Source organism: Lepus europaeus, chromosome 18, assembly GCF_033115175.1.
Source record: "Lepus europaeus isolate LE1 chromosome 18, mLepTim1.pri, whole genome shotgun sequence".
Taxonomy (NCBI): Eukaryota; Metazoa; Chordata; class Mammalia; order Lagomorpha; family Leporidae; genus Lepus; species Lepus europaeus.
The window spans coordinates 23,481,655-23,505,241 of NC_084844.1; the positions used below are offsets into that span (position 1 = coordinate 23,481,655).

General features: G+C 62.6%; 1 protein-coding gene across 2 annotated transcripts in view; it reads right to left on the reverse strand.

Annotated features, from left to right (window-relative positions):
• Positions 1-23,587, reverse strand: part of ARHGAP23 (Rho GTPase activating protein 23) — a 71,073-nt gene that overhangs the window by 41,555 nt on the left and 5,931 nt on the right. Inside the window, exons 2-6 of one of the 2 annotated variants that reach the window (XM_062175696.1) lie at positions 5,462-5,623; positions 3,288-3,315; positions 2,264-2,359; positions 2,020-2,098; positions 1,827-1,881 (exon numbers count right to left, since the gene is read on the reverse strand). In XM_062175696.1, the coding sequence (XP_062031680.1) occupies positions 1,827-1,881; positions 2,020-2,098; positions 2,264-2,359; positions 3,288-3,315; positions 5,462-5,623 (420 nt within the window). Of the gene's footprint in view, positions 1-419; positions 516-1,826; positions 1,882-2,019; positions 2,099-2,263; positions 2,360-3,287; positions 3,316-5,461; positions 5,624-23,587 lie in introns of those variants that run through there. The other variant, XM_062175697.1, reaches the window with a different exon arrangement.

Consider the following 23,587-nt stretch of genomic DNA (forward strand, 5'->3'; position numbering starts at 1 on the left):
CACCTCCTGCCACCAGCAGGCCTGGAATCTGGCGCTGTGAGCTGAGGCCAGGCTGCATTGCTGAGGAGTGACAGGGCCAGCTCCCAGGGCTGGCCAAAAAAGGAGGCGGCCCCCAAGGACAGTGGCCTGGTGGCCCCAGGCCCCAGGCCCCGGACCCCAGACGGACGAGCCGCAGTGGGCACTGATCTCAGGGCGCAGGATCCAGGCAGGGGAGGGTGAATCCCCCCCACATACCACAAAGAGACATAGGGAGACACTCACCCCAGACACTCACACACAGCGGAACACAATGAGACACATACAGGGACAGCCCCCCTCGCTATCCCAGGCACAAACATCACGTGACCAGGCCGGGCTAACCACACCCCCGCACACCGGCCCCTCCAGGCCGGCGCACACGGGGCCGGGGACTCACTTACCGCGCCCTCTTGCCATCCTGCCGGCTCGCGGGGCTCCCCGCATCCCTCTCGCTCGGCCCTCCCGCGCCCCTGCCGACCCCCTCAACGCTGACTGCTGCAGCTGGCCCCGGCCAGGGCCCGGGTGCCCCTCAGTCTGCCCTGCCCGCGGCTCCCCCTCGGCCCCGCCGGCTCTCAGGCTGGCTGGCGGGAGGAGCACGGAGGGAGGATGGGTGTGGAGGGGCCTCGCCGCGTCGGTGGTGGCGTCAGCAGCTGCCGCGGCCCGATTGGCCTCCAGCCTTGGCTCCCAACCACAGGAATGCCTGAGCCCCACCCTCAGGCCGGCTGCAGATGGGGGGGCCAGCGGAAGCGCCCAGATGCTGACATCTGGGGTCGCCAGCCCACCGGAACCTGGCAGCCGAGCTCACAGCTGCGGCCCTGGCCCCCCTAGCCCCAGCCACTGTGCACAGCGGGGGATACCCTGGGTCCCGCCCTGGCCACGCCTCAGCCTGGGGAAAAAGCGCTGGGGCCGGGCCTTGAGATGTGGGGTGAGCCAAGTTGGAGCAGGGGGACAATTGAGGCCAGGGGGCGGAGGCTCCCAGGGGGCACCGTGCCAAGCTGTGATTACAGTGATTATGGGAGTGTGACCAAGGCAGAAGGCAGAAAGCAGCGCGGTGGCTCCGGTGGCTCCAGGGCCTCCGGGACTTGGCCCTCAGCCGTCCCCTGAAGGGGCAGTGACCTCAGATGAGGCAAGCAAGCCGGCCTCTGGCTGGGACCCACATGGCCAGGGCGCCAGGCACTGCAGGTGCGAGTGTGTGTGTACACACCTCCAGTGCGGTGCATGCGTGACGTCAGGGTGTGTCTGGCCGGTGTCCGTGGGACAGGCTCCTCTGCAGGCGGCCAAGGAGGCTCAGGGGGCCCGGCCACATCACATCCGCTTTGGAACTGTGACGCTTGCTCAGGGCAACAGGAAGGCGGGCACGGGCCCCGCGTGGTGCTTTGGGGAGTGAGTGTGGTGAGGTCGCAGTGTTCGGAAACAGTGTCTCTGTGTGGCACGGCGGAGAGTGACTGTGAGCAGGCGTGGTGTGGCTGTGTCTGGAACATCCCTCATGTGTGTGGTGGTGTGCGTGATGATGGGGTACCGTGTGTGCGTGTGTGTGTGTGTGTGCTCACCTGCAGCCGGGCAGAGGTGCAGGGAGCGGGAGAACGTGCCAGCCCAGCAGGGCCTGCTGGGCCACCCGCCTTCCAGATACCCTGGCAGGAATCCTGCCCGCCAGGATCAGCGCCTCCCGTCTGCCACAGCAGAGCGGCCCAAATGAAGCAACCACCAGCCCCAGCCCAGGGACGGGCCTGGCAGCCCCGACTGGCAATGCCAGGCCGCGAGGCCCCCAACACTTCCTCCTCTGGAGCAAAAACCAGGGCAGAACTCACCAGCTGCAGGATGTCCTCGTCCTTGGGCATGATGGCCAGTTCCAGGGCGTCGTCGCTGCAGAGACGGGCAGAGGGTCAGGCAGGGCGGGGGTGCAGGCTCGGGAGGAAGGGGATGCCAGTCACAGGCACCCCAGGGCCCAGGCATGAGCCGGCTGGGAGCTGCCAAGGGCAGCGGGGGGCGGAGCTCACTCACCTATTCTGTATCAGAGCGATCACCTGGGAGTAGGTCTTCCCAATGACGCTTTCCCCGTTCACCTTCACCAGCCGGTCTCCTGGGGACAAGGGGCAGGGCCGCGTGTGAGGAGCCGAGGGGTGCCAATGGCCCCACTGAGAGCCCCAGGCACAGGTGACGGTGAGTGACAGGGGCCTCCCCAACGCCTGTGTCCAAGAATCCCATCCTAACTGGAAGGTAGGGCCAGGTAACTGGGACAGCTCACCTGTGCGGAGCCCCGCCCTGTGGGCAGGCCCATCCTCCTTCACGTTCTTCACAAAGATGGTGTCCATGGGCTCCAGCCGGTGCCGCGGGGAGGGCCCTGGTGAGCATCAGTCAGGTCAGCGGGGGGTGACTGCTGACGGTCACGGCCGTCACAGCTCCAGAGGGGCACACTCAGAGAAGGATCGCACATGTGCACACACACACACACAGACCCACACGTCCAGGGAACACACACAACCAGACAGGAGCGCGTACAGCTGGGAGATGACACTGAGTCGCTCCCTACCGCCTGTGTGTCCCTGCAGGTGCCGGACACCAGATGGACAAGGATGGACAGACCTTTCCAGAGCTCCCTGTCTCACGGAGGACAGATTCTCTCTCTCTGACCCCTCGTCTCCCACTTACTCCCTGCCCCAGGTTTGGGGGCTCCAAGCGGAACCCTGGGAACCCCAGGATGCGCACGAACCATATTTCACCCACAACACTCCTCTGCAGCCAACTGTCCCTGTTCCTGCCAGCCAGCTCCCCACCCCCACGGCCTCTGGGATGGGGACACAGAAAGACATTCCCATGGGCGCAGAGCAGAAGCCGAGTGGCAGAGCAGGATGGCTGCCTGTTCAATGAGCTCTCCCTTGAATGCCCGGGAAGTACAGCAACAGCACGGGCAATGGCAAGGGGTGTTAGGACCCCTGCAGGCCCCCCTTGCTCAGGACACCCCAGCACCAGCCCCCTGGCCACACAGCTCCTGCTGGGGCCGTGTCCCACATTCCCATGGACACCCACAGAGCACCACTCATGGGCCGCAGTGATGGACAGGCGTCTGCAGGTGTACAGGCCCCGAGGGAGACAGAGGTGCAGAGGACACGGGGGGGGGGGGGGAGGAGAGAGTGAGGAGGTGCACAGAGCGGGCTACAGTGGAAACAGAGACAGCAGTACAGCTGGGCAGAGGCGCGGGGGGGGGCACAAGAGAGAAGCAGGAGCTGGAGGGTGAGTCCCAGCGCAGCCCCCCCCCCCCCACTCCTTACCTCCTCCTCGGCCTCCATTCTCTTCCTCCTGCAGGGAACAGAGAGCTGGGTGTGGGCCCTGCCTGCAGCCCTGGCAGCACAGGGCGGGAGCCCTGGCAGGGAGGCCCTGCCCCTCCTGGGCGAGTCCTGCAGGCTCCCGCCACCCTTATCTCCTTCCAGCTAGCCCAGCAGCAGCGGCCAGCAGTGGGGCTGGGAGGACTGTCAGCTGGGGTGTTGAGCCCTGTCAAGTCCCCCAGTAACAGGTGCAACCCTCTCTCGTACCTGCCAATCGCACCACCTAGCCCCCAGCTATCTGGCAACCCCAGTGTAAAGGGGCACCCACGTCCCCTTCTCTGGGGCGCTCCCATGGCTCCATGGAGCTCACACACACAGAAGACCCCGGCAGATAAGCGGGCTTGACGTGAGCAAACAGCAGCTATCGGCCCCAGAGAATGGGAGGCAAGGTCTGATTAGTGTCCCTCGGGGCGGGGACTCTGGGGGAAGTTTGAGGGCAGCAGGGAAAAGCCATGGGGGTGGGGGAGGGCGGGAGGGGGTGGGCGGTGCAGACACTCGGCGCCACCAGTAAGCCAACACGTGGGGCCTGGACCCACAGGGAGAAAGGAGAAGGCTGAGGGGCAGAAGTCAGCCTGCAGCTCCCAGGCTCGAGGACAGGGGATGCGGGAGCCAGCAAAGACCCCTCCGTGGGAGGGGGCAGTGCGAATGCCAGGCAGGGGGGCATTCCGGTAGCCAGGTGCGGGCCCAGGGACCACCCTGGGGAGTCGGGGGAGTGTCCCGGGATTTGGGCAGGATCCAGGAGGTGGGGCAGGCAGCACGAGCCAGGAGGATGGGGCATTTTCCAGTGAGCCTGGGCTTTTGGCATCACCTCCTCTGATTTCTCTCCACAGATCCACCCACTGTACAGATGTCAGGGCGTGACTGTCCAAGGCTACTCAGAGACTCAAAGAACCTGGGACTGACTGGCACTCTGGCCTGGACAGGGTGGGCTACAGCAAGGCTGCGGGGCACTGCAGGAGAGCGGGCCCCCACCCTCACCTCCATGCAACTGTGCGCCCGCTGATGCAAGCTGACAGCACAGAATGCGGGTGCCAGAGGCAGGCACACACTGGGACACACAGCAGCAGGCAGGCGGGGAGAACACAGCCTTCTTCCGGCCTCCCCTCCCACCCCGGGCAGGTTCTAGAAAGAGGGTGGGGCCTGCCCTGCCACAGGGTCACCCAGTGCCCCGAGGGAGCCAGGGCTCCCCAGCCAGCGTGGTCTACATTGCACACCGCTTCTGCTGGGGTCACCCTTCAGCAGGGTCCCCTGAGAGATGGTAGCAGAGGCACTCTGCGGCGGGAAGGAAGGAGGCACTGGTGTCCATGGGTGTCCGGGGGCAGCGGCCCCTCCCATACACCATCAGCCCTCACAGGTTCCTCAGCATAGCTGCAACCAATGAGAACAGTTATGCAAGCACCCTCAGGACCAGACATGCGCAAGAGAGCTGCACGGTGAGGTCCACGCGACGTGTTCACAAGCCAGCAGATGCACACAGAGCACCAAAACATGCATGTCTGTGCCCAGGGGATGTGCACGCATGTGTGCACACAGACAGTGCCCCATCCCCAGGGGAGAGTCCCCCAACAGCTGTGCGGGCTGGTCCCAGCCTCGGTGAAGGGGAGAGGGGCTCATTGACTGTACAATAAGTCTGGCTCCTCCCCTGCCGGAGGAGTGGACTTTTACAGCGGGCTCTAAGGGCTGCTGGAGAGCAAGTCACCGAACGGCCTCGGGTGACAGCTGGACAAGCCGAGCCCAGAGGGTGGTGACCTGGCCCCAAACACAGGGAGCAGGACCAGGATCCAGAGCCCCTTCTTGCCAGTGCTGTGACCAGGGGCCTCGGAGGTGTGTTAGCCTGGGCTCCCTAAGGGCTCAGGCTGGGGAGGGGACGGCAGCCAGTGGACAGGAAGTCCCAAGAGCACCATCTTTTCCAAGGTGATGTCTACCTTCCACAGCCCAGAGGTCCCCTTGTCCTGAACCGGCCACAAGCCCTTCTCCTGAAAGACCCAGTCCAGAGTGGCCAGGGGGGTTGTCCACAGTCGCACAGGGCAAGCGGCCCAGCCAGGCTGGGCCCAGCAGCATCAGGCCCGGGCAGGAGGGGCCAGGCTGGGCCCCGGGCGGGCAGGCCAGGGCGGGCGTACCTTCAGGCTGCAGTGCACGGCCGACTCGGGCGGGTACACGATGAAGTGGCGCAGGGTGAAGCCGAAGCCATCCTGCAGACTCTTGCGCAGCAGCAGCGTCCTTGGCCCCTGCCAGGGCGGGGGGCGCCCAGGCGAGCACCCATCTCGCAGGCCCAGGGGCAGCTGTGGGGGCACAGGGAGACAGGGTTGACTGAGCCCCTGCAGCTGGTATGTGGGCTCTGTGCTGGGCCTCCTGCTGCCAAGGGCCTGGAAAGACGGTCGCGCGTTCCAGGGCCTCCTGGCCCGCCCAGACCTCCTCCCGGCCCCTTCCTTCCGCTCCCACCCCCATCATCCCAATGGCTTCTTCCTTCTCTCCTTCTCCCTCAGTGACGCCTTTGCCTCCTGGGAAACAAGTTGTCAACAGTGAATTCAGAGCAGCAAATGTTCGCTGAGCACCTACTGTGTGCAGAGCCCCGGGCACACAGCCATTCCACCCAAGAAGCGCACATTCACACACTCACGCAAACACACGCAAGCTCGCACACCCGCAAGGGTGCACAGAGTGTGCAGACAGAACACTCCAACACACAGCCAAGTGCAAGTGCAAATGTGTGAGCACACACGCACCGACGGAGACCCGCGCCACACATCATCACAGCCCTGCACACACACGGCACACAGGGACACACCAGTCCACACGCACACACCACAGCAGCAGCTGCAGGAACACACGGGAACCAAGCAACATCAGGCAACTTAAGAGACTTCCTGCGGCTCCGGAGCTCAGCTCAGAGGCCCGGCTGGTTCACCGGAAAGGGTGGGGGGACTCTAGCCTCTGTCCGACCTGCCCAGATACTTGGGATTCCCCAAGATGACATGGCAGAGGGTGTCTGAAGACCAAGGCTGGAAGGGGCGGGGCACAGGGCTGGTTCTCGGGCAGGAGGTAGAAGTGGGTGACTTCAGGTCTCCTCGGACTCCAAGGGAAGTGGGTGACAAAAATCGGGGAGACTGTGAACTCAGGGACTCCAGCCCCCAACATCCACAGCCTAATCAATCTGCTGCCCTAACCCAGGCCCGGCACCTGCGCCTGCACAGCCCCGGGCATCCTCCACTGCTCCCTGGCACCAGGCAGGAGCTTCAGCTGAGGGGCTGGGTACCAGTTGTGGGGTGAGGAGCTCCCACTCCAAAGTCCCCTCTCCCCCCTCTAACGGCTGGAGACAGTTCAATGACTGTCGCCACTCAGCCTGTGTGGCCAGCCTCCCGCTCGTACATGTGGAGGAGGGGGAGCCGCACGCGTGGCCGGCCCCGTGCTAGGGATCCGGCCCTGGGCTGGGAGGCGGGCTGCAGTGCGCATGCTTGGAGGAGGACCCAGAAGCTTCAACAAAAATGTGACAGAGGCAATCAGCTGGCTTCCCGCAGCTCCCAGGGCCAGGTGGGAGACGGGCGGAGAAGCCCCAGGCAAGGGAGTCTGTTGCAATCACACAGTTGGGCTGTGAGTTCCCCGTTCCTGGAAGGGTCCAGCTACCACTGGCTATCCCCAGGCTGGGGCTCAGCAGGCAGGAGATCCAGTGCCCACCCCAGACCCCCCTGCTCATTCCGCTTAGAGCCACAGCCCTGCCTCTTCTGCGGAGCCGCTGCTGGCCCACAGGGCTCTGGGGAGCCCACAGGAGAAAATTCTCTGGGAATTCTGCTGAGGACAGAAATCCCCTGGATTTCCTATCACTGCTGACCTGGCAAGGAACTGATCGGGGGAGATGAGGGCCTGGGGGACCCCCACCGCCCTCCCCTACCAGAAGCCCCTGCTGTGTGCTGTGTGCACCCCCCCCCCCCCCGCGTGCCCCACACCCCCCTGCCCATCCGCGCCCCGGGCTCAAAGCCCAGGCTGTTTGCAGGGCCCATTGTTTTGCCGCTGTCCTGGATTAAGGTTTAAGCCACCAGCTGCCCCAGTGATGAGAAGTGGCTGGGACAGGTCCCCGCACGCCCCTCACCTCTCCCCCTGCACACATCCTGCCTGGAGCTGCCAGCTGCCTGGGGGCACCATTCCTGCAGGTCCCGCCTGGAATCCCAGGGGGCAGTGGGCAGGCCTTCCTCCCCCAGGTCCCCTCCCCACCAGAGCCCAGCAGCCTTATCTCTGCCTCTCCCTTTCCTCTGTTCCTTCCTCGCAGCCCCCCTCCCCCACCCCTCCTAACCAGGCTCCTGGGAGTGTCAGTAACCACCCCCCCACCCAGCTGCTGCAACCCTGGTTCAAGAGGAGACACCACAGTCCCATCTACAGCCACAGCAGCCAACCCTCTTGTGGGAAGTCCTCCCTGAAGTTTAACCCTAATCCTTCACGCTTTCATAGGCCCCATCTTTCCTCTCCCACCCTCTCACCCAGGACAACACAGGGTCTTGCTGTCTTCATGAGGGGAGGAGGAAGTGACAGGTGCAGAGACAGTCAGCGATGGGGACCAGAAAGGTGATGACACTGAGTCCAACTCCCGCACGCACACACACCCGCTCTGCCTCTGTGATGGGGGCACAGACACGAGGGCAGGGCCTGGGACGAGGTCGCTGACGCTGCTGATTAAACTCTCCTGGCCCACAACTGCTCCCTCCGCCCCTCGGGGAAGGAAGTGACATCGAGAAATGCCAATGCCAGCCGAGGGTGGGAGAAGGGCACACAGCCCTGGGGCCACGCGGGAGGCACTGTGCACACGTGGATGGGGGACTGGCCACACCAGGAACTGGAACCCAAAAGGCCTGCTCCTCCCCCAGGGGGCACGCAGAGGTCAGCGCGGGCAGCACAGCACTCGGGCCGGGCATGGCTCCCACTGCCAGCCTGTAGACCCGCACATCAGAAACACTGCCTGACCCCACGGCGGGGCTGTGAGTCCTCACCCCAAGGCCCCCTACTACCTGCTGGGGTGCACTCTGCCACCTCAGTCTCTTTGCCCACTAGGAGGGGTGCCCAGCTTGTGCCCAGGAGCAGGTGGAAGACGCCCAGCCCTCCATTTTGCTCTCGCCTGCCTGGCTCTCACTCCATACCTCTTCCAATCCAGGCTCTAGGGATTCTTAGGTGGCCCCTGTCTCCAAACGCTCTGGTCTCATCCATCCTTCCACTGCCTGCGACCGAGGGGCCTGTGCCCACTGGAAGCCACGAATCCAGCGAGGGCGCCACCCAGGACCCCTGGATAAGCTCCGAGCCACAAATCCTGCACCCTCACCCTGGCTCTGGTCTCTCCTGTCCCAACTCAGTTTCCACTCCAAGGACAGCAGGTCCGGAATGCAAGGTTCACACAGCTCCAAGGTCGCAAGGGGGGCTTGGGGACCCGGTCCAACCCAGTCCCAGGCCCAGAGCCCCCACCCTCACCCCCGCGGCGCTCACCCTGGCCCGGCGCGGCCCCGGTGGGCGGCGGTCCCGGTGGCTGAGGTAGGGCAGCCAGAGGCAGCGGGGCTCCGGGGCGCTGCAGTCCACGCCGACGGCGCGCTCCCAGCGCCAGCCCTCGGCCCCCGCGCGCTCCACGCGCCACACGGCGCTGCCCACGAGCGCCGCGGCCAGCGGCGGTCCCGGGGTCCGGCCACCGCCCCGGCTCCAGTGCGCACCGGGCCTGGCTTCCGGAGCGGGGCGTGCCGCGCGGGGGCCCGTGGCGGCTGCTCGGCGCCCGGTGGGCGGCGTCCTGAGCCCCCCAGGAGGCAGGCGGTCCCCGGCGGTCCCCACCCGCCCCCCGGGGCCGCGGGCCGCGGCCCCGGAGGCCCCGAGGGGACGGACGGCCCGTGCGGACGGCGGCAGGACGGCTGGAGCGGCTCGCGCCTGCCGCGCCTCCCGGCTGAAGGCGCCGGAGTCAGACTCGCCGGCGAGTCGCGCAGGGCAGACGCCTCCCCCTCCGGGGCGGCCCCTGTCCAAGGCCGCCCACATCCCACACACTCACCCCACACGCGCTAGGGGCACTGTCCGGCCCCCGCACAAGCGCACGGCGGGCAGATGTGAGCTCATGCTCCCCCAAACACTCACACACTCTACCTGCCGCACACCTGTGCCCCTCCCCCGCCTGCTGCTCACAACCCAGGGCAACCCAACGCCGCGGGCGCCATAGGTCCCGCACATCGAAGCGCACACGGGGCGCACCCTACTCTGCCAGCCCACACGCACAGCCACCCCCGCAGAGGCACACTGTTGCCCACCGCCTTCCCAGTGCTCCACACACACACACACACACACACAGACCCCGCCCAGCAGCCCCAGGGGGGAGAGGTGACTACAGAGAAGGAAACAGGCAGAGAGCACCAGCTTGCTAGGGCAGCACCAGCACAGGGACTCCAACCCCCGTGCCCCTGCTCCCAACCTCAGGCCATGTCCCCAAACCCCAGCCAACAGCAGAGCGGGCAGCTCCCATCCAACCCTGCTCCAGATCTAGAGTCCTGAGGTCTGGGCCTCTTCTGAGCAGTGACCAGCAGGGAGAACCAGCAGAAGGGTCAGCTCCCACTTGCTTGACTCCCCCATCTCGTTCCCCTACTTGTCCCTACCACTGACCGCCGGGGGAGGTGCTTGGTCTCGGAGGGGAGCCGAGGGGCCTAGGGGACTGGGAAGGAAGGGAGAAGATGAAGGAGGGGTGGGGGAGCAAAGGGATAGGAGACTGGGGGCACAGAGGTGGACGGGGAGAGAGGACCCCGGAGGTGGCCAGGATGGAGAGGAGAAGGGAGAGGAGGAAGGGTGAGGGCGAGGTGCGGGGCGGCCCCTGGTCAGCCAGGGAGTGGTTTTGTTCTCCCGTTTCCTGTTTGCAGCTTGCTGGGCCCCCTGTGCAGGAGCTGGACCCCCGCCCCCTCCCTGGCGGAAGCCGGATGGGAAGAGCAAGGCTGCCTCCCGCGCTGAGTCAGGAGGGCGCAGGCCGAGCGCGGGAAAGGGCCCAGGGCCGGAGCCAGGGGACTGCGGTCAGGGGCAGGGCACGGCTGTCTGCTGGCCAAACCCTACAGAGCAGAAATCTAAGGGTCCGGGTAGGAACCCCTCCTGCCCTCGCTGGCCCTTTGCCTCCCGGTGCGGCTCGCCAGAGGCCAGAGCGCACGATCAGCTGGAAGCACGAAGGCAGCCCCGGCCAGCCTCAGCCACGTCAGTGCCTGCGGCCCCAGGCCCAAGCCACAGGCTCCAAGTCTGACCTGCTCGGCTCGCAGGCGAGTCCTTCCGGCTGCCTGCAAGCCCATTTCCTGGATCCAAGGGAAGGGAGCCACTCTCCCCTCTCCTGCCTGCCCTGCGGAGCTCTCATGGCCAACAGGTGCTGCTTGGGGGCCTGCTCAGGAGTCCACAGCGCTGGAAAGTGCCCAGGGTCCTGGGGGCTGTAGGCAGAGCAGAAGTGGAGAGGCAGCCTGGGGCCTCAGTTTCCAGGGTTGCAGGAAGCTTGGAAAGAGATCAGTCACATATGCTGTCCATGTCCTGCCCTTTAACCGGGCTGGGCAGCAAAAGACACCACCGCCACCCCACCCCTGCCACCCCCAGAGGCCACAGCCACCTCCTGAGCAAACTCATACCTTCCCCACCCTCTACCTTCACCCCAGCCGCCTCTCCTGGGACGTCAGGAGCTGGGTGCACACAGTAGGGCCTCAGAGGCTGTACAAGGTGTGAACACATGGTCCTCTGAGCCTGGGGGGCCTGGGGAGTCTCCCGTCTGCCTCCTCATTTCCTCTGGGAAAGGAATGTGGGGTGGGCCCCAGAAGGCCGTGGGGGAGGGGGCCCAGGGCTGGGAAATACCAGGCGTTGCTGAGATTCTATTCCAAGCCTTCCTGCCCAGTGTGAGTCCTCCCCCTACACCCTGCCCCGCTTCCTCCCCGTGTCAGGAATTACCCCACTGAGCAGCCCCTCCCAGCCCCTCTAGCTCCAGCAGCTTCCCTGGGGAGGGGCTGGGCAGCTGCACACACCTCCCCCACCCCAGGCCATCCAGGCCTCCCCGTCCACCCTTCTGTGCCTGACAGCACCCTCGCCCTGGGAACTGGATACCCAGGGACTGTTTTTCATGTTGCAGACACAGCCTCAGCGAGGACAAGTGACCGGTTCAAGGCTTCACTTTCTCCAAGCGGGGACACTGTACGGCCCAGGGTTCGGTGACCCTCTTGTTTACACCATCAGCAGCCACATCCTGAGGACTTGCTGCGGCCAGGAGCTGGGACACCTGGGAGAACAAGGTCAGCGCAGACTCCACCCTCGGGGTGCTTGCAGGTCCCAGCTCCTCGGCCCGTGGGGTCCCCAGGTTCAGACCAGGCTGCAGCAGCTGCCTGCACCTCCCCCAGGGGAGACCCCCTCCTAGCAGGGAGCCCTGACTCCTTCTCTCTGGAGTTTCAGTCTGCAGCAGCCACAGCCAGGGACTGGGGAAGGGAGGAAAGCATGCTGGGGCCCAAGGTCAGGGGTAGGAGAAAGAGGGAAACCATAGCTCTGCAGGGCGTGCGGCTCAGGAAGGGAGAGACAGGGGCTCAGGGTCGATGCTGCCTGCCTTTCCTGCCTCTGGCTTGCTCAGTGCCTCCTCCCGAAATGCAGGCCCCGAACCACAAGGTGACAAAGTCCCCACCCCAAGAAAATCATCTAGCATTTATGAAATTCCTCCTGGTCCCCCACACCCTCAACCAAACACCAACCCATAGCTACCCCACAACCTCACACACAGACAGGGCAAATCCCATGGCCAGTGCCTTCCACCCTGGGCACGAGGGCAATGGGTACCCAACGCCCGCCCCCGCCTCCCACCCTCTGACCCCTGCCCCAGTCTCCTCGCTCAAGGGCTCCTGTCCCGTCGGCCGCCCCCACCCTTTGGCCCCATTCAGATGCCTGGTTCCCAGTGCTGCCGGTGCGAGAGCGCCACCTGACATGCCCCAGCAGGCCAGGTTGACGAGCCGGCCAGGCAAGCCATGGCTCCCAGAACCCTCGGCGCGTACACAGCCCGCGTCACTGGTGACCTAGGACCTTGCACTCAGTCTGGTCTGGCCTGGCCTAATGGCAGGCGGTGATTCAGAGGTTCTCCCTGGACCCCGTGCACTCCCCCTCCAGGTCCGCTCCTGCACTGGGTTGGGATGGGTGCTGACACTCAGGTCCTTCTCTCTCAAGTGGGCTGGAACCCGGGAAGACTGGGGGAGGAGGAAGTGCTTGCCAAGCCGGACGCCACCCTGCCATCTGCGGAGGGGCACACACGGTCCCAAACAGCACAGGGCCCCCAGGGTCTCCCAGGGACAGCACAGCCCAGGGGCCGAGACCTGAGATCTGTGGTGGTCTGGAGTCAGGATCCTGGGTTCGAGTCCAGCCTTTCTCGCTTTCCAGCTGCGAGGCCTCGGCAAGTTACTCAACCTCCTTGAGCCTGGGTTCCCCACCACTGAACTGGGAATGATACTGCCTTCTGTCTTGGGAGGACTCTGTCGGTCTTAGCACAGGCTCAGCGCACACGGTAGGGGTTTAATAAGCACAGACTGCTTCGATTGCCTTGTGGATAGTGACACTCACACACAGTCAGGCAGCAACACACAACCACAGACCCGGGCAAGCTCATTCCCACGGGCATCCCCCCACCTCCCCGCACCAGCCCAGGGCGCTACGGGCTGGTGGTCAGGAGCTGCCCCTTCCAGAGCAGAACCATAGGAAGCCCAGAACAGTGGCTCGTGGGACCTGTGGGAGTGGGGGATGGTGGGCAACAAGAGGCCCCCAGACGCGGCCTCCTTCTAGCAGACAGGCAGTGTGGCAAAGGTGCCAGGCTGGCAGGGCGTCTGCCCAGCAGGACAGCCAGTGCCCTCCACGGGGACCCCGAGGGAGGCAGAGGAGCGTCTTTCCTCCTGCTGGGAATGAGCACTTGCGGAAAAGGGTGAGTCTGCAGCAGCCACAAAGTAAACACCAGGGCCCGGGGCCCAGGCAACCATGGGCTGGCGCGGTCGCGGGGCCGGCACAGACCCCCTCCAGCCCTGGCCTGCTCCACCCAGCAGCCCCTGGCCTGTCTCGATGCAGGCCCTGAAGGATCCAGTCTGCTCTCTGGACACATCTGAGAACTCCCCGGTGGGAAATGCCTGTGCCTCCTCCATCAGACTGGGAGCCCACTGTGAGCCACGGCTTTGAGCCCCATGCAGGCATGGCCTGTGTCTTTCCCTGGATTGGAGACTGCTCCAAGACACAGCCTGAGTCTCCCCGGAAGGACAACATCTGTTGAATATTCACAAATAGATTCGCTTTGATCACCGCAGGCTCTCAAAAATGTATCTGTGTGGGGACCAGCATCGTGCCGGTTCAAGTCCGGGCTGCCCCGCTTCCCACCCAGCTCCCGGCTGGTGCACCTGAGAAGGCAGTAGCCGATGTTGGCCTGAGTACCTGGGCCTCTGCCACCCACTTGGGAGACCTGGATGGAGCTTCTGGTTCCTGGCTTCAGCCTGGCCCAGCCCTGGCTGTTGTGGGCATTTGGGGAGTGAACCAGCAGATGAAAGATCTCTCTCTCTCTCTCTCTCTCTCTCTCTCTTTGCCCTTCAAAATATGTAAATGAACCTTTAAAAAAATTATGGGTAGAGGGCAAGGATGCAGATAAAGGGGAATAAACGGTGCGGCTGCTGTGGGAGACAGTGACAGTGTGACAGCTCCTCCGCAAGCTTGCACCCAGACCCACGTGGGATACGGCAAGTCCACTCAGGACGGGGAGCAGGGACCTGCACAGACTCTGGTGCACGGATGCTCACAGCCACGTTATTCAAAAGGGCCAAGAGGTGGACACCACCCAAGCGTCCGTCCCCAGGTTACAGCCGAACAAAACGCGGCATGTACACACGCCAGAGGGGCAGCATTACCTGGATGGTGGGACAGTATTTGGCCCTGCCAAGGGACGGAATTCTGCACGGATTGTGCTGAGTAAAATAAGAAGCCAGAGACACAAAGGGACACTCACACGGGGCACCTGGATTCACAGACAGAAGGTAGAATGGTGATTGCTAGGGACTGGGGCAAGGGAGAACTGGGAACCTATTATTATTTTTTTAGACGGATTTGACTTTCTAAAAGGAGTCTCTTTTTTTTCTCTTAAGATTTATTTATTTATTTGAAAGGCAGACATAGAGAGAGGGAGGGAAAGGGAGAGACAGAGAGATCTAGCCTCTGATTCACTCTCTCAGTGGTCACAATGGCCAGGGCTGGGCCAGGCTGAAGCCAGGAGCCAGGAACTCCATCCGGGTCTCCCACAAGAGCGGCAGGGCTCCAAGTACTTGGGCCATCATCGCTGCCTTCCCAGGTGGGAAGTGGAGCAGCCAGGACTTGAACCAGCACTCCGACATGGCATGCCTGTGTCCCAAGTGGCGGCTTAGCATGCTGTGCCACAGCGCTGGCCCCAGGAGCTATTATTTAAAGGCTACAGAATTTTAGTTTGGAACAATGAAAAAGTCGTAGAGATAGATGGTGGTGATGTTTCCACACCAATGAGAATACACTCAATGCCACTGTTAAAATGATAAATATTATACTACATATATTTTTTATCAAAAGAAAAAAAACAGGAAAAAGTCAGAATTCTTGCCAAAAAGAAAACTGCCGAGGGAGCAGGCCTCTGGGGCAGAGGTTAGGATGCTGGGCCGCCTGCGGCTCGGATCAGAGCGCCTCGGGTCAAGTCCCGACTCCAGCTTCCTGCTAAGGAACACCCAGGGGGCAGCAGGTAATGGCTCAAGGACCTGGGCCCCTGCCACCCCTGGGACAACAGAGGGAGTTCCAGGCTCCTGGCTTTGGCCTGGCCCAGCTCTGGCTCCTGTGAGCATTTGAGAGATGAACCAGCAAAAGAAGAGGTTTTTTTTTTTTTCTCTCTTTCTAACATTCAGATGAGTAAACAAATAAAAATGTAGAAGATGGAGCCACGGAGTGGGTCTCCCCCTGGCAGCCAGGAGCAGGCTCTGGCCACCACACAGCCAGGCATGCCTGCCCAAGGACTCCCTACTGCACCACCACGCGGCGGGAGTACAAGGCTGCCAGAGAGGAGGAACCCTGTGCTAGGAGGTCCCTGCCTTCAGGGGCTGGGCCAGTGCGCATACAAATGCTCCCAAGACCCTGCCACACACCAGGGTCCTGCCACACGCCAGGGTCCCGCCACACGCCAGGGTCCCGCCACACGCCAGGGTCCTGCCACAAGGTCCCGCCACATGCCAAGGTGGCACAGCCTTGGAAGAGCTTTCCTGGCGGAAGCCTGACTCAGCGTGGGGTTCCTGCCCCACCACTCAACCCTCCGGAACACACGCATCTGTTCCAAGCCCCACCCCCCCCTGCCATGCTTACACACCCGCTGTAGCTTACACACTCAGGGTGTGCACACAGAGATCCCTGTGCCTGCACGCTCAGGGGATCAGTGTCTCACAGGCAGCAGAGCCCCCTGCTGGCCCAGCTTGGCATGCCTTAGCTCCCTTACGGCCCACAGGGGCCGGCGGTCCTCAGTCCCTCAACACTGTCCCCCCATTATGATGTCCAGGCCCCCTTGTCATCCACTACGGAAGAGAGGGGTCCCCTGCAGAAGGACAAGCCAGCAGGGTCCCTGGGAGTCCCCTTTGGGTCAAGGAGTACCGGAGAGAGGCCGGCCCCTTTGAGACCAGGCCATGGGGCAGTCACTCTGGAGGCCGAGCCCACCTGCAGTGCCTCCTGTCCCAAGTTCCGCGCCCATCTGGGACAGTTCACTTCAGAGGAAACGGGAAAAGTTGGGGGTCCATTGCCCATGGTCCCCTCCTCCGTAAGTCTTTCCTGTTGTCTGACCACCCAGGCAGAGACAGCAGGTGCACCCACTGGCTGCTTTCTGGGGACAGATCAGGCCCGAGAAGCAGAGGCCACACCCCCTCCCCGGGCAGGTCTCAGCAGACTCTGAAAGTCTCCCCCAGGGCACTCGGGACTTCCTGCAGGGAGGGAAGGACGCTCAGCCCCACCCCTGAAACCACCACCCCCTCACCCCAGCCCTGCTCAACCTGCCCAGGTTACCCCTGCCTTCCCCCTCACAAGGGCCCTGCCCGTGAACTGAACCCCTCCCTGACCCGGCCCGTGATGCCCCAGACAGGCTGGTGGCTCTGCAGGGACAAAGAGCGTCCCCCAGGCTCCTGGGCCTGAGGGAGCTGGGATGGTTTCAGGGCTGGGCTCTGTGGTCAGAGAGGACAGACGCGTCATCTTGGACCCCACACCCGGGGGCACAACAAGAGCCAGACAGAAATGAATGCTTCCCCAGCACCGTCTCCTCGTCCAACAGCAGAGCAGCCCTGGAAATAAAGGGGCCCCGGCTAGGTGGGGAACGCCAGGCTCAGGCCCGGGGCGGGGACGGGAGGCTGGTGAGACAGCGACCGCCTCCTCGGCATCGGCGGAGCCGGCCTTGGGTGTGCGGTTAAGACGCAGCCTGGGGCGCCTGCTCCCCGTACTGCAACGCCTGGGTTTGAGTGCTGGTTCTGCTTCTGATTCCAGCTTCCCGCTACCGCACACCCCGGGAGGCAGCAGCGAGGCTCAAGTACTTGAATCCATGCCAGGCATGTGGGAGAGCCACATCGAGATCCTGGCTCCAGCCTGGGTTTGGGAGTGAACCAGCAGGTGGGCGAGCTCTGTCTCTCTGACTTTCAGATACATTTTAATTAGTGAATTAAGTTTTGAAAACTTCTTTAAAGACAGTTGCTATGAGAAGAGGCCCCCCTTGGCCCTGGTCCATTTCTGGCCACGTGACCCTCATGGTCATACAGATTTTCTTCTTCCTTCAGCTACGAAACGAAGACAAAGACAGAGCCTGACTAAGTCGCTGAGAATGTGTCTCGGGAACCGCTCAGCAGAAGATGCTGCCCGCCCCAGCCCTACATCCCGCCATCTGCTTCCTAACCCTCTTCATCACACCCACCGCGTCGCTCCCAGCTGCGGTCACCGCTCTGGCCCTTGCCAGTCCTGATGGATTGTTTTAATATAATGACTGCGGGGCCCTGTGGGACATGCCCCTGGCCTCCACACCCGGTACACCCTCCTCCTCTGCTCCGGCCGCCCTGGCCTCCTTCCAGCCCCCGTGAGGACCAGGCACCCCTCCAGCCTCTGGTCCTTTGCACATGCTGTTTCTGGAATGTTGTTCTCTCTTGCCCGGCTCCCTCCTGCCTCACCAACCCACACCCTAATTAACTCCTACGCACTCTGTGGCTCCCAGCAAACATGTCAGCTCCCCAGACCTGGCTCCTGTGGCTCCAGACTAGATCCGGTTCCTGTGCGTCCTCTGGTCCGTGTCCACAGCTTTACGAGGCTACTGTGCCCGACCTCTGTTGCCTTGCCCAAGTCCCGGGAGGCCAGGACAGCATCTGCTTCACAGGCAGCTGCAGTGCCTGGCTCCCCGCACGGCACCCGGCACAGGGTGCAAAGCCCAGCACGTGAATCCCGAGGGCTGAGAAGGAACGAGCCTCTCCTGGGGGGGCGGGGGGTCCCACTTGGGGCAGGGCCACTTCAGATCTTTGTCCTCGGTGGGAACCCAATCCAGAGAGCGGGGGTGCTGGCATGAGGGACAGAAGGGCACTGCCTCAGTCTGGCTCTCGTCCCAGCGGGCCAGGCTCCCGCACCAGCCGCGACTCGGCTTCCCCACCGACTCCACCAGTCGCCTCTCCCCGCCCCCATCTTCCCTGGACTGGTCCCTTAGTGGCCAGAAGCTTCCCGAACTCACACGCTGAGGCCAGGGTCCCACTGCCGCCTTCAGCTCCGGGGTCAAGGCCAGGTGGGGCTGCCCGTCCGCCTGCATCGCTCCGGCTCTGAGCACCCCCCACCGAGCACCTCCCTACTGCCCCCTCCCCCTCTCTGGGGTCTCAGTTCCCTCCAGGGGGCTCGGCCTAGAGCAGGCAGCTGGGACATCTGTGGATTCCAGAGAGATTGGTCGAGGACGAAGATGGGGAGGAGGAGAGGGGGAAAGAGGAGACAGGAGAGGGGGTGGGAGACCGTGGAGGGGCCGCCAGACGTGAGAAACGCCAAGTATGTGAAGTACGCCAGCCCCTGAGCTATGAATAGTGCGGCCCGCCTGGCAGCCCAGGTCCCGGCCCCTCCCGCCCCTCCCATGCCAGCTCCGCCCAGGGCGGGGAGGGGTGAGCCTGGAGCGGGTCTGGGCCAAGAGGGCACACTTTTGGGGCAGAGGCTGAGCAGCACAAATGAAGGGGTATTGTCAGGCAAATGAGATGCAAATAAAGAGCAGGGGGTCACTGTGATTGGTGCCAGTGCGCAGAGCGCCTGCCTCCCAACACGTCCACCTCCTGCCACCGCCTGTCCCAAGCCTGAAGGTCCCTCCTGGGCGTCCCATGGCCATGACATGCTGCCAAGGCCTGGCGACGCTCTGCGTCCCATACACCCTGTCCCCGATCACCCCACTGCCAAGTCACCAGGCCTCCTTGGTCCGACAGGCAGCTGGGCACCTGGGAAATCACGACAGCCCCAGTCCCTGCCTCCACACCCTCACCAGTGACCACAACGGGACGCGTACTGGGCTGAGGGCAGTGACCCCGAGGAGAGAGGAGTCCAAGAGGCCAGGAATCCAGCCCCGGCCGTGCAGCCCAGGTCACGCCCTGTCCCCTAAGCCTCGGTCTCCTTGGCTGTAGAAGGGGAGCTGAGCAAATGGCACATGGGAGCTGTTCAGAAACTCTCGAGCCCAGCAGGCCAGGCCACGAGGGTTTTTTAAAATTAATAAAAGCAGGGCCAGCACTGTGGCATAGCAGGTAAAGCCACTGCCTGCAGCACCGGCATCCCAGGTGGGCGCTGGTTCAAGTTCTGGCTGCTCTGCTTCCAACCACGCTCTTTCTGATGGCCTGGGAAAGCAGTAGAAGATGGCCCAGGTGCTTGGGGCCCTGCACCCACGTGGGAGACCCAGAAGAAGCTCCTGGCTCCTGGCTTCAGATTGGCGCAGCTCCGGCTGTTGCAGCCATCTGGGGAGTGAACCAGCAGATGGAAGACCTCTCTCTGTTTCTCTCTCTCTCTAACTTTGCCTCTCAAATAAATAAATAAATTTTTATTAAAAATAAAAAAATAAGAAAAGCAATCCCTGATTTTATAAGGATCAAATAGGCGGACATGCAACAAATAAAGGAGCTGTAGAGAATAGTGAGTAAAAGTTCCCAAACAAGATCCAGAGGGACCTGGTTTGAATCCCAGCCTGGTCCTACTTCTGACCAGTTGGTTACTAACCTCTCTGGGCTTCTGTTTCCGCATTCACAAAATAAAGACAGGCACAGGCACTTAGCACAGTGGTGAAGATGCTGCTCGTGGGGGCCGGCGCTATGCTGTAGTAGACTGAGCCTCCGCTTGCAGCCCAGCATCCATATGGGTACCGGTTTGAGTCCCGGCTGCTCCTCTTCCCATCCTGCTCTTTGCTATGGCCTGGGAACACAGTAGAAGATGGCCCAAGTCCTTGGTCCCCTGCACCTGCGTGGGAGACCCAGAAGAAGCTCCTGGCTCCTGGCTTCGGATCAGCCCAGCTCTGGCCGTTGTGGCCATCTGGAGAGTGAACCAACATATGAAAGACTTCTCTCTTTCTGTCTCTCCTTCTCCCTGTCTGTAACTCTGCCTTTCAAATAAATAAACCTTTTTTTTTTTTTTTTTTAAACATGCTGCTCGGGATGCCCACATCCCAGCATCCTGGGCGGAAACACACGTCCTTGCCACACACATGGGAAACCTGGACTGAGTTCCTGGCTGCTGGTTACGGCCTGGCCCCGGCCTGGCTGCCGCAGGCCTCTGGGCAGTGAACCAGGGATGGGAGATTTCTGTCTCTGTCTCTCTGCCTTCCAGACAAATAACATAAATAAACACAAAAAAATAGACATGACCCATTGCTCACGGAGTTGTCTTGCAGATTACAGAGAAAGCACAGGGCATCTGGCACTGCCAGGCTCAGGAACGCGAGCAGTGGCCAGGAGCCTTGTGCTCACTGTGGTCCTCGCGACGCAGTGCCCAGGACCACGGGAGCATTCGTTCATCAGCGAACAGGACCCGGCCTACAGCTGGAGCCAGGGCAGGGAACAAAGTCCTGTCCCCTGGGCCTGGAGGAGGCAGTCCCCACACATTAGGAAGTTTGGTGGATGGAGGCTTCGTGGAGGAGGTTTGATCGGGGCATTGAATGACAAATAGGAGCTTCAGGGATGGAGAAGGCAAGGAAGGTCTTTCCGGACAAGGGGGAGAGATGACAGGATGCTTCCAGAAAGAGGAAGAGGGTGCACGCTCCAGGCCCACCCTGGCCTCTTCATCTCCAGCTTCCCCCTCACCGCCTCCACAGCGTGGCACAGGCCATGGCTCCACGGCAAGGAAGGCAGCACCATGGCTGAGCACTGGGCTGCACCATGGGGCAACCTCCTCTCCCTCTGTTTTGTTTGTTTGTTTTTTTTTTTTTTTTTTTTTTTTGACAGGCAGAGTGGACAATGAGAGAGAGACAGAGAGAAAGGTCTTCCTTTGCCGTTGGTTCACCCTCCAATGGCCACTGCAGCCGCTGTACCACGCTGATCTGGAGGCAGGAGCCAGGTGCTTCCTCCTGGTCTCCCATGGGGTGCAGGGCCCAAGCACTTGGGCCATCCTCCACTGCACTCCCGGGCCACAGCAGAGAGCTGGCCTGGAAGAGGGGCAACCGGGACAGAATCCGGCGCCCCAACCAGGACTAGAACCCGGTGTGCCAGCGCCGCAAGGCGGAGGATTAGCCTATTGAGCCGCGGCGCCGGCCCTCTCCCTCTGTTTTTAAATCAGCTTTCTATATATATGTGTGTGTGTGTGTGTGTGTATACATATGTATACATACATATATATAAATTTGAAAGGCAGAGATATAGAGAGAGACAAGCAGAGATCTCCCATCCACTGGTTCACTCCTCAAATGCCCACAACGGCGACAGGCTGAAGCATCTGAACTCCATCCAGGTCCCCACACGGGCAGCAGGAACCCAAGTAACAGAGCCACCACCAACTGCCTCCCGGGGTGCACGCCAGCAGGAAGCTGGGATCGGAAGCAGAGGCAGGACTCGAACCTGGGCCCTCCGATATGAGGCATGGACTGCTGGACCATGTGCCTGCTCTCCTCTGTCCATCTACTCTCAGTCCAGCTGTCACAGATCCCAGGGGCAGCCAGGTATTCCCACCCCGCTTTGCCCGTGCCCCTGTGCGTCCCCTACCTGGAGCACCCTTCTCTCCTTTCTCCCCTGCCCCAAGCCTCGGCCAGCCTCGCCTCCTCACGCAGCCTTCTGCCCCACAGAGCTGGGGCCCGAGCAAAGGCACAGAGGAGCAGGAGCAGAACCAGAACTCTACGTCCGCCACCAGCTGTACCTGCCCTACCTTCCTCCACGGCGCAGCCTTTCCCCAAGCTGGGGTGGGGGGATCCGGTCAGGGAATATTGCGGTGGCCACGACGACAGGCTCAGGATTCGGAAACAGCCAGCTTTGGATTGGGACGCTGGGTGACTGTGGGTGAGGTCACCCTCTCATAGTCACAGTCTCGCTTCTGTAGGGACAGACCTACCTCACGACAGCCCTTGCACATTGCTCAAAAAAACAAAAACAAAACCATTGTGCAAAAGAATCCTCAACCCAGAGTGGGCACTTAGCTTAGCATCCCGCATCAGAGGACCTGGGTTCGAAGCCTGGCTCTGGCTCCTGACCCTGCTAATGCAGACCCCAGGAGGCAGTGGTGACAGCCACAGTAACTGGTTGGGTTCCTGCCACCACCTGGGAGACCTGGATTGCGTGCCCGGCTCCTGGTCTTGGCCCCAGCCCTACTCTGGCCATTGTGGACATCACATGAGCCAGCAGATGACAGCTAGTGCTTGCTCGCCCTCCTTGCCTTGCAAAGACATAAAGATGAAATAAATGAAAGTGACCGCCGTTTGTATGTTGATATCCTTGCCCAGGAATGACCCGCACTGGCCAGAAGCGCCAATGCGAGCCTCAGGAACCACGTGGATCAGGTCTCAGTGGAGACCTGTCTGGCTTTGGCAGGGGGAGAAGCAGATGAGGAACTCCTTGAGGGTAGCGCTGTGTCTTGTCATCCAGAGAGCAAGAGCCACAGAGAGCGCAAGAAACCATCGCCCACGGAACAGGGCCACTTTGCATTCAGATCTGGCCACGGCCCAATTTTCCCAAGCACAGAGCCGCCTGTGCTGCCCCGGGCTGACATTAGGGAGCCAGCAGGGGGACACTGCATGCCAGCCAGGCCTGGGAACATCCCCGGTGCCCCCAGGCCATACCTGGGCGCTCCGATAAGGCTGTCCCTTAGCACTGGGGAGCCACTGGAGGAGGGGAGGCCCCGTGGGAAAGCAAGGGGGCTGTTGGTCTCCCCTCAGCAGCCCCAGCCTCGCACAGCCCCCATTTCCTGCCGCCCACCCTCCCCTCTTACAGACACTCCCCTTCTCCAAGGCTCTGGGCCCAACCTCAGCTGTGCCCCACCCCCACCAGGTGCTACAGGGTGGAGGGGGCACCGTGCCAAGGCTTCATTAGAGCTAATGAGAGCTCAGCGCTGCAGATGCCAGGGCAAGATACGGGGGAGGACCGAGTCGCCCGCAGCCCCCTTCACAGCTTCGGGGCTTCGGCTCCCCGCACCCCCATGTAGGGGACGACCCCAAGGCCGCATGTCCGGGAGAAGGAAAGGGAGACTGATTTTTCCCAAGTGCGGAGCAGGTCAGGTTGCCCAGTCGAGACCAGCGTGGGCAGGGCTCTCACCTGGGCTGCCAAAGGCTTTCGTCCAGCCCCCGCCCCCCCCAGCCCCCTGCCCACTTTGGTCTTGAGAAGCCACCAAGAGAAACCCACTCCTTGCTCTCCCTCTCCTGGACTCACAGCAGGTCAGAGCTGGAAGGGCCTCGCCCTGCTGCTCTCCTCTTCCCCCCACCCAGCCTGCCCCCCTCCCACCCCGCTCCATCCCCTTGGCCTGGCCTTTCTCTGGGCCTCAGCTCCCCCAGGAGTCACGTGGGAGACTGTGGGGGGGAGGAATGGTCTCTAGTACCCTCTCCCCCTCCCGCTCCTGCAGAAGGATCCAGAGTTTCTGCACGTCGACAACCAGAGGGGCGGTGGGTTCCTCTCGGCCCCCACCTCGCAGCCTTTTGGGGGCTGGAAAGGCCCCGGATGGCCACCCTGCTCCCCTGGGCGCTCGGCCCTGGGGCCTTCCATGGAGCCCTGGCACTCTCTGCGGAAACACAGAAGAAGCCGCCGATGAAGGAGCCTGGGGCCAGAACGAAACCCAGC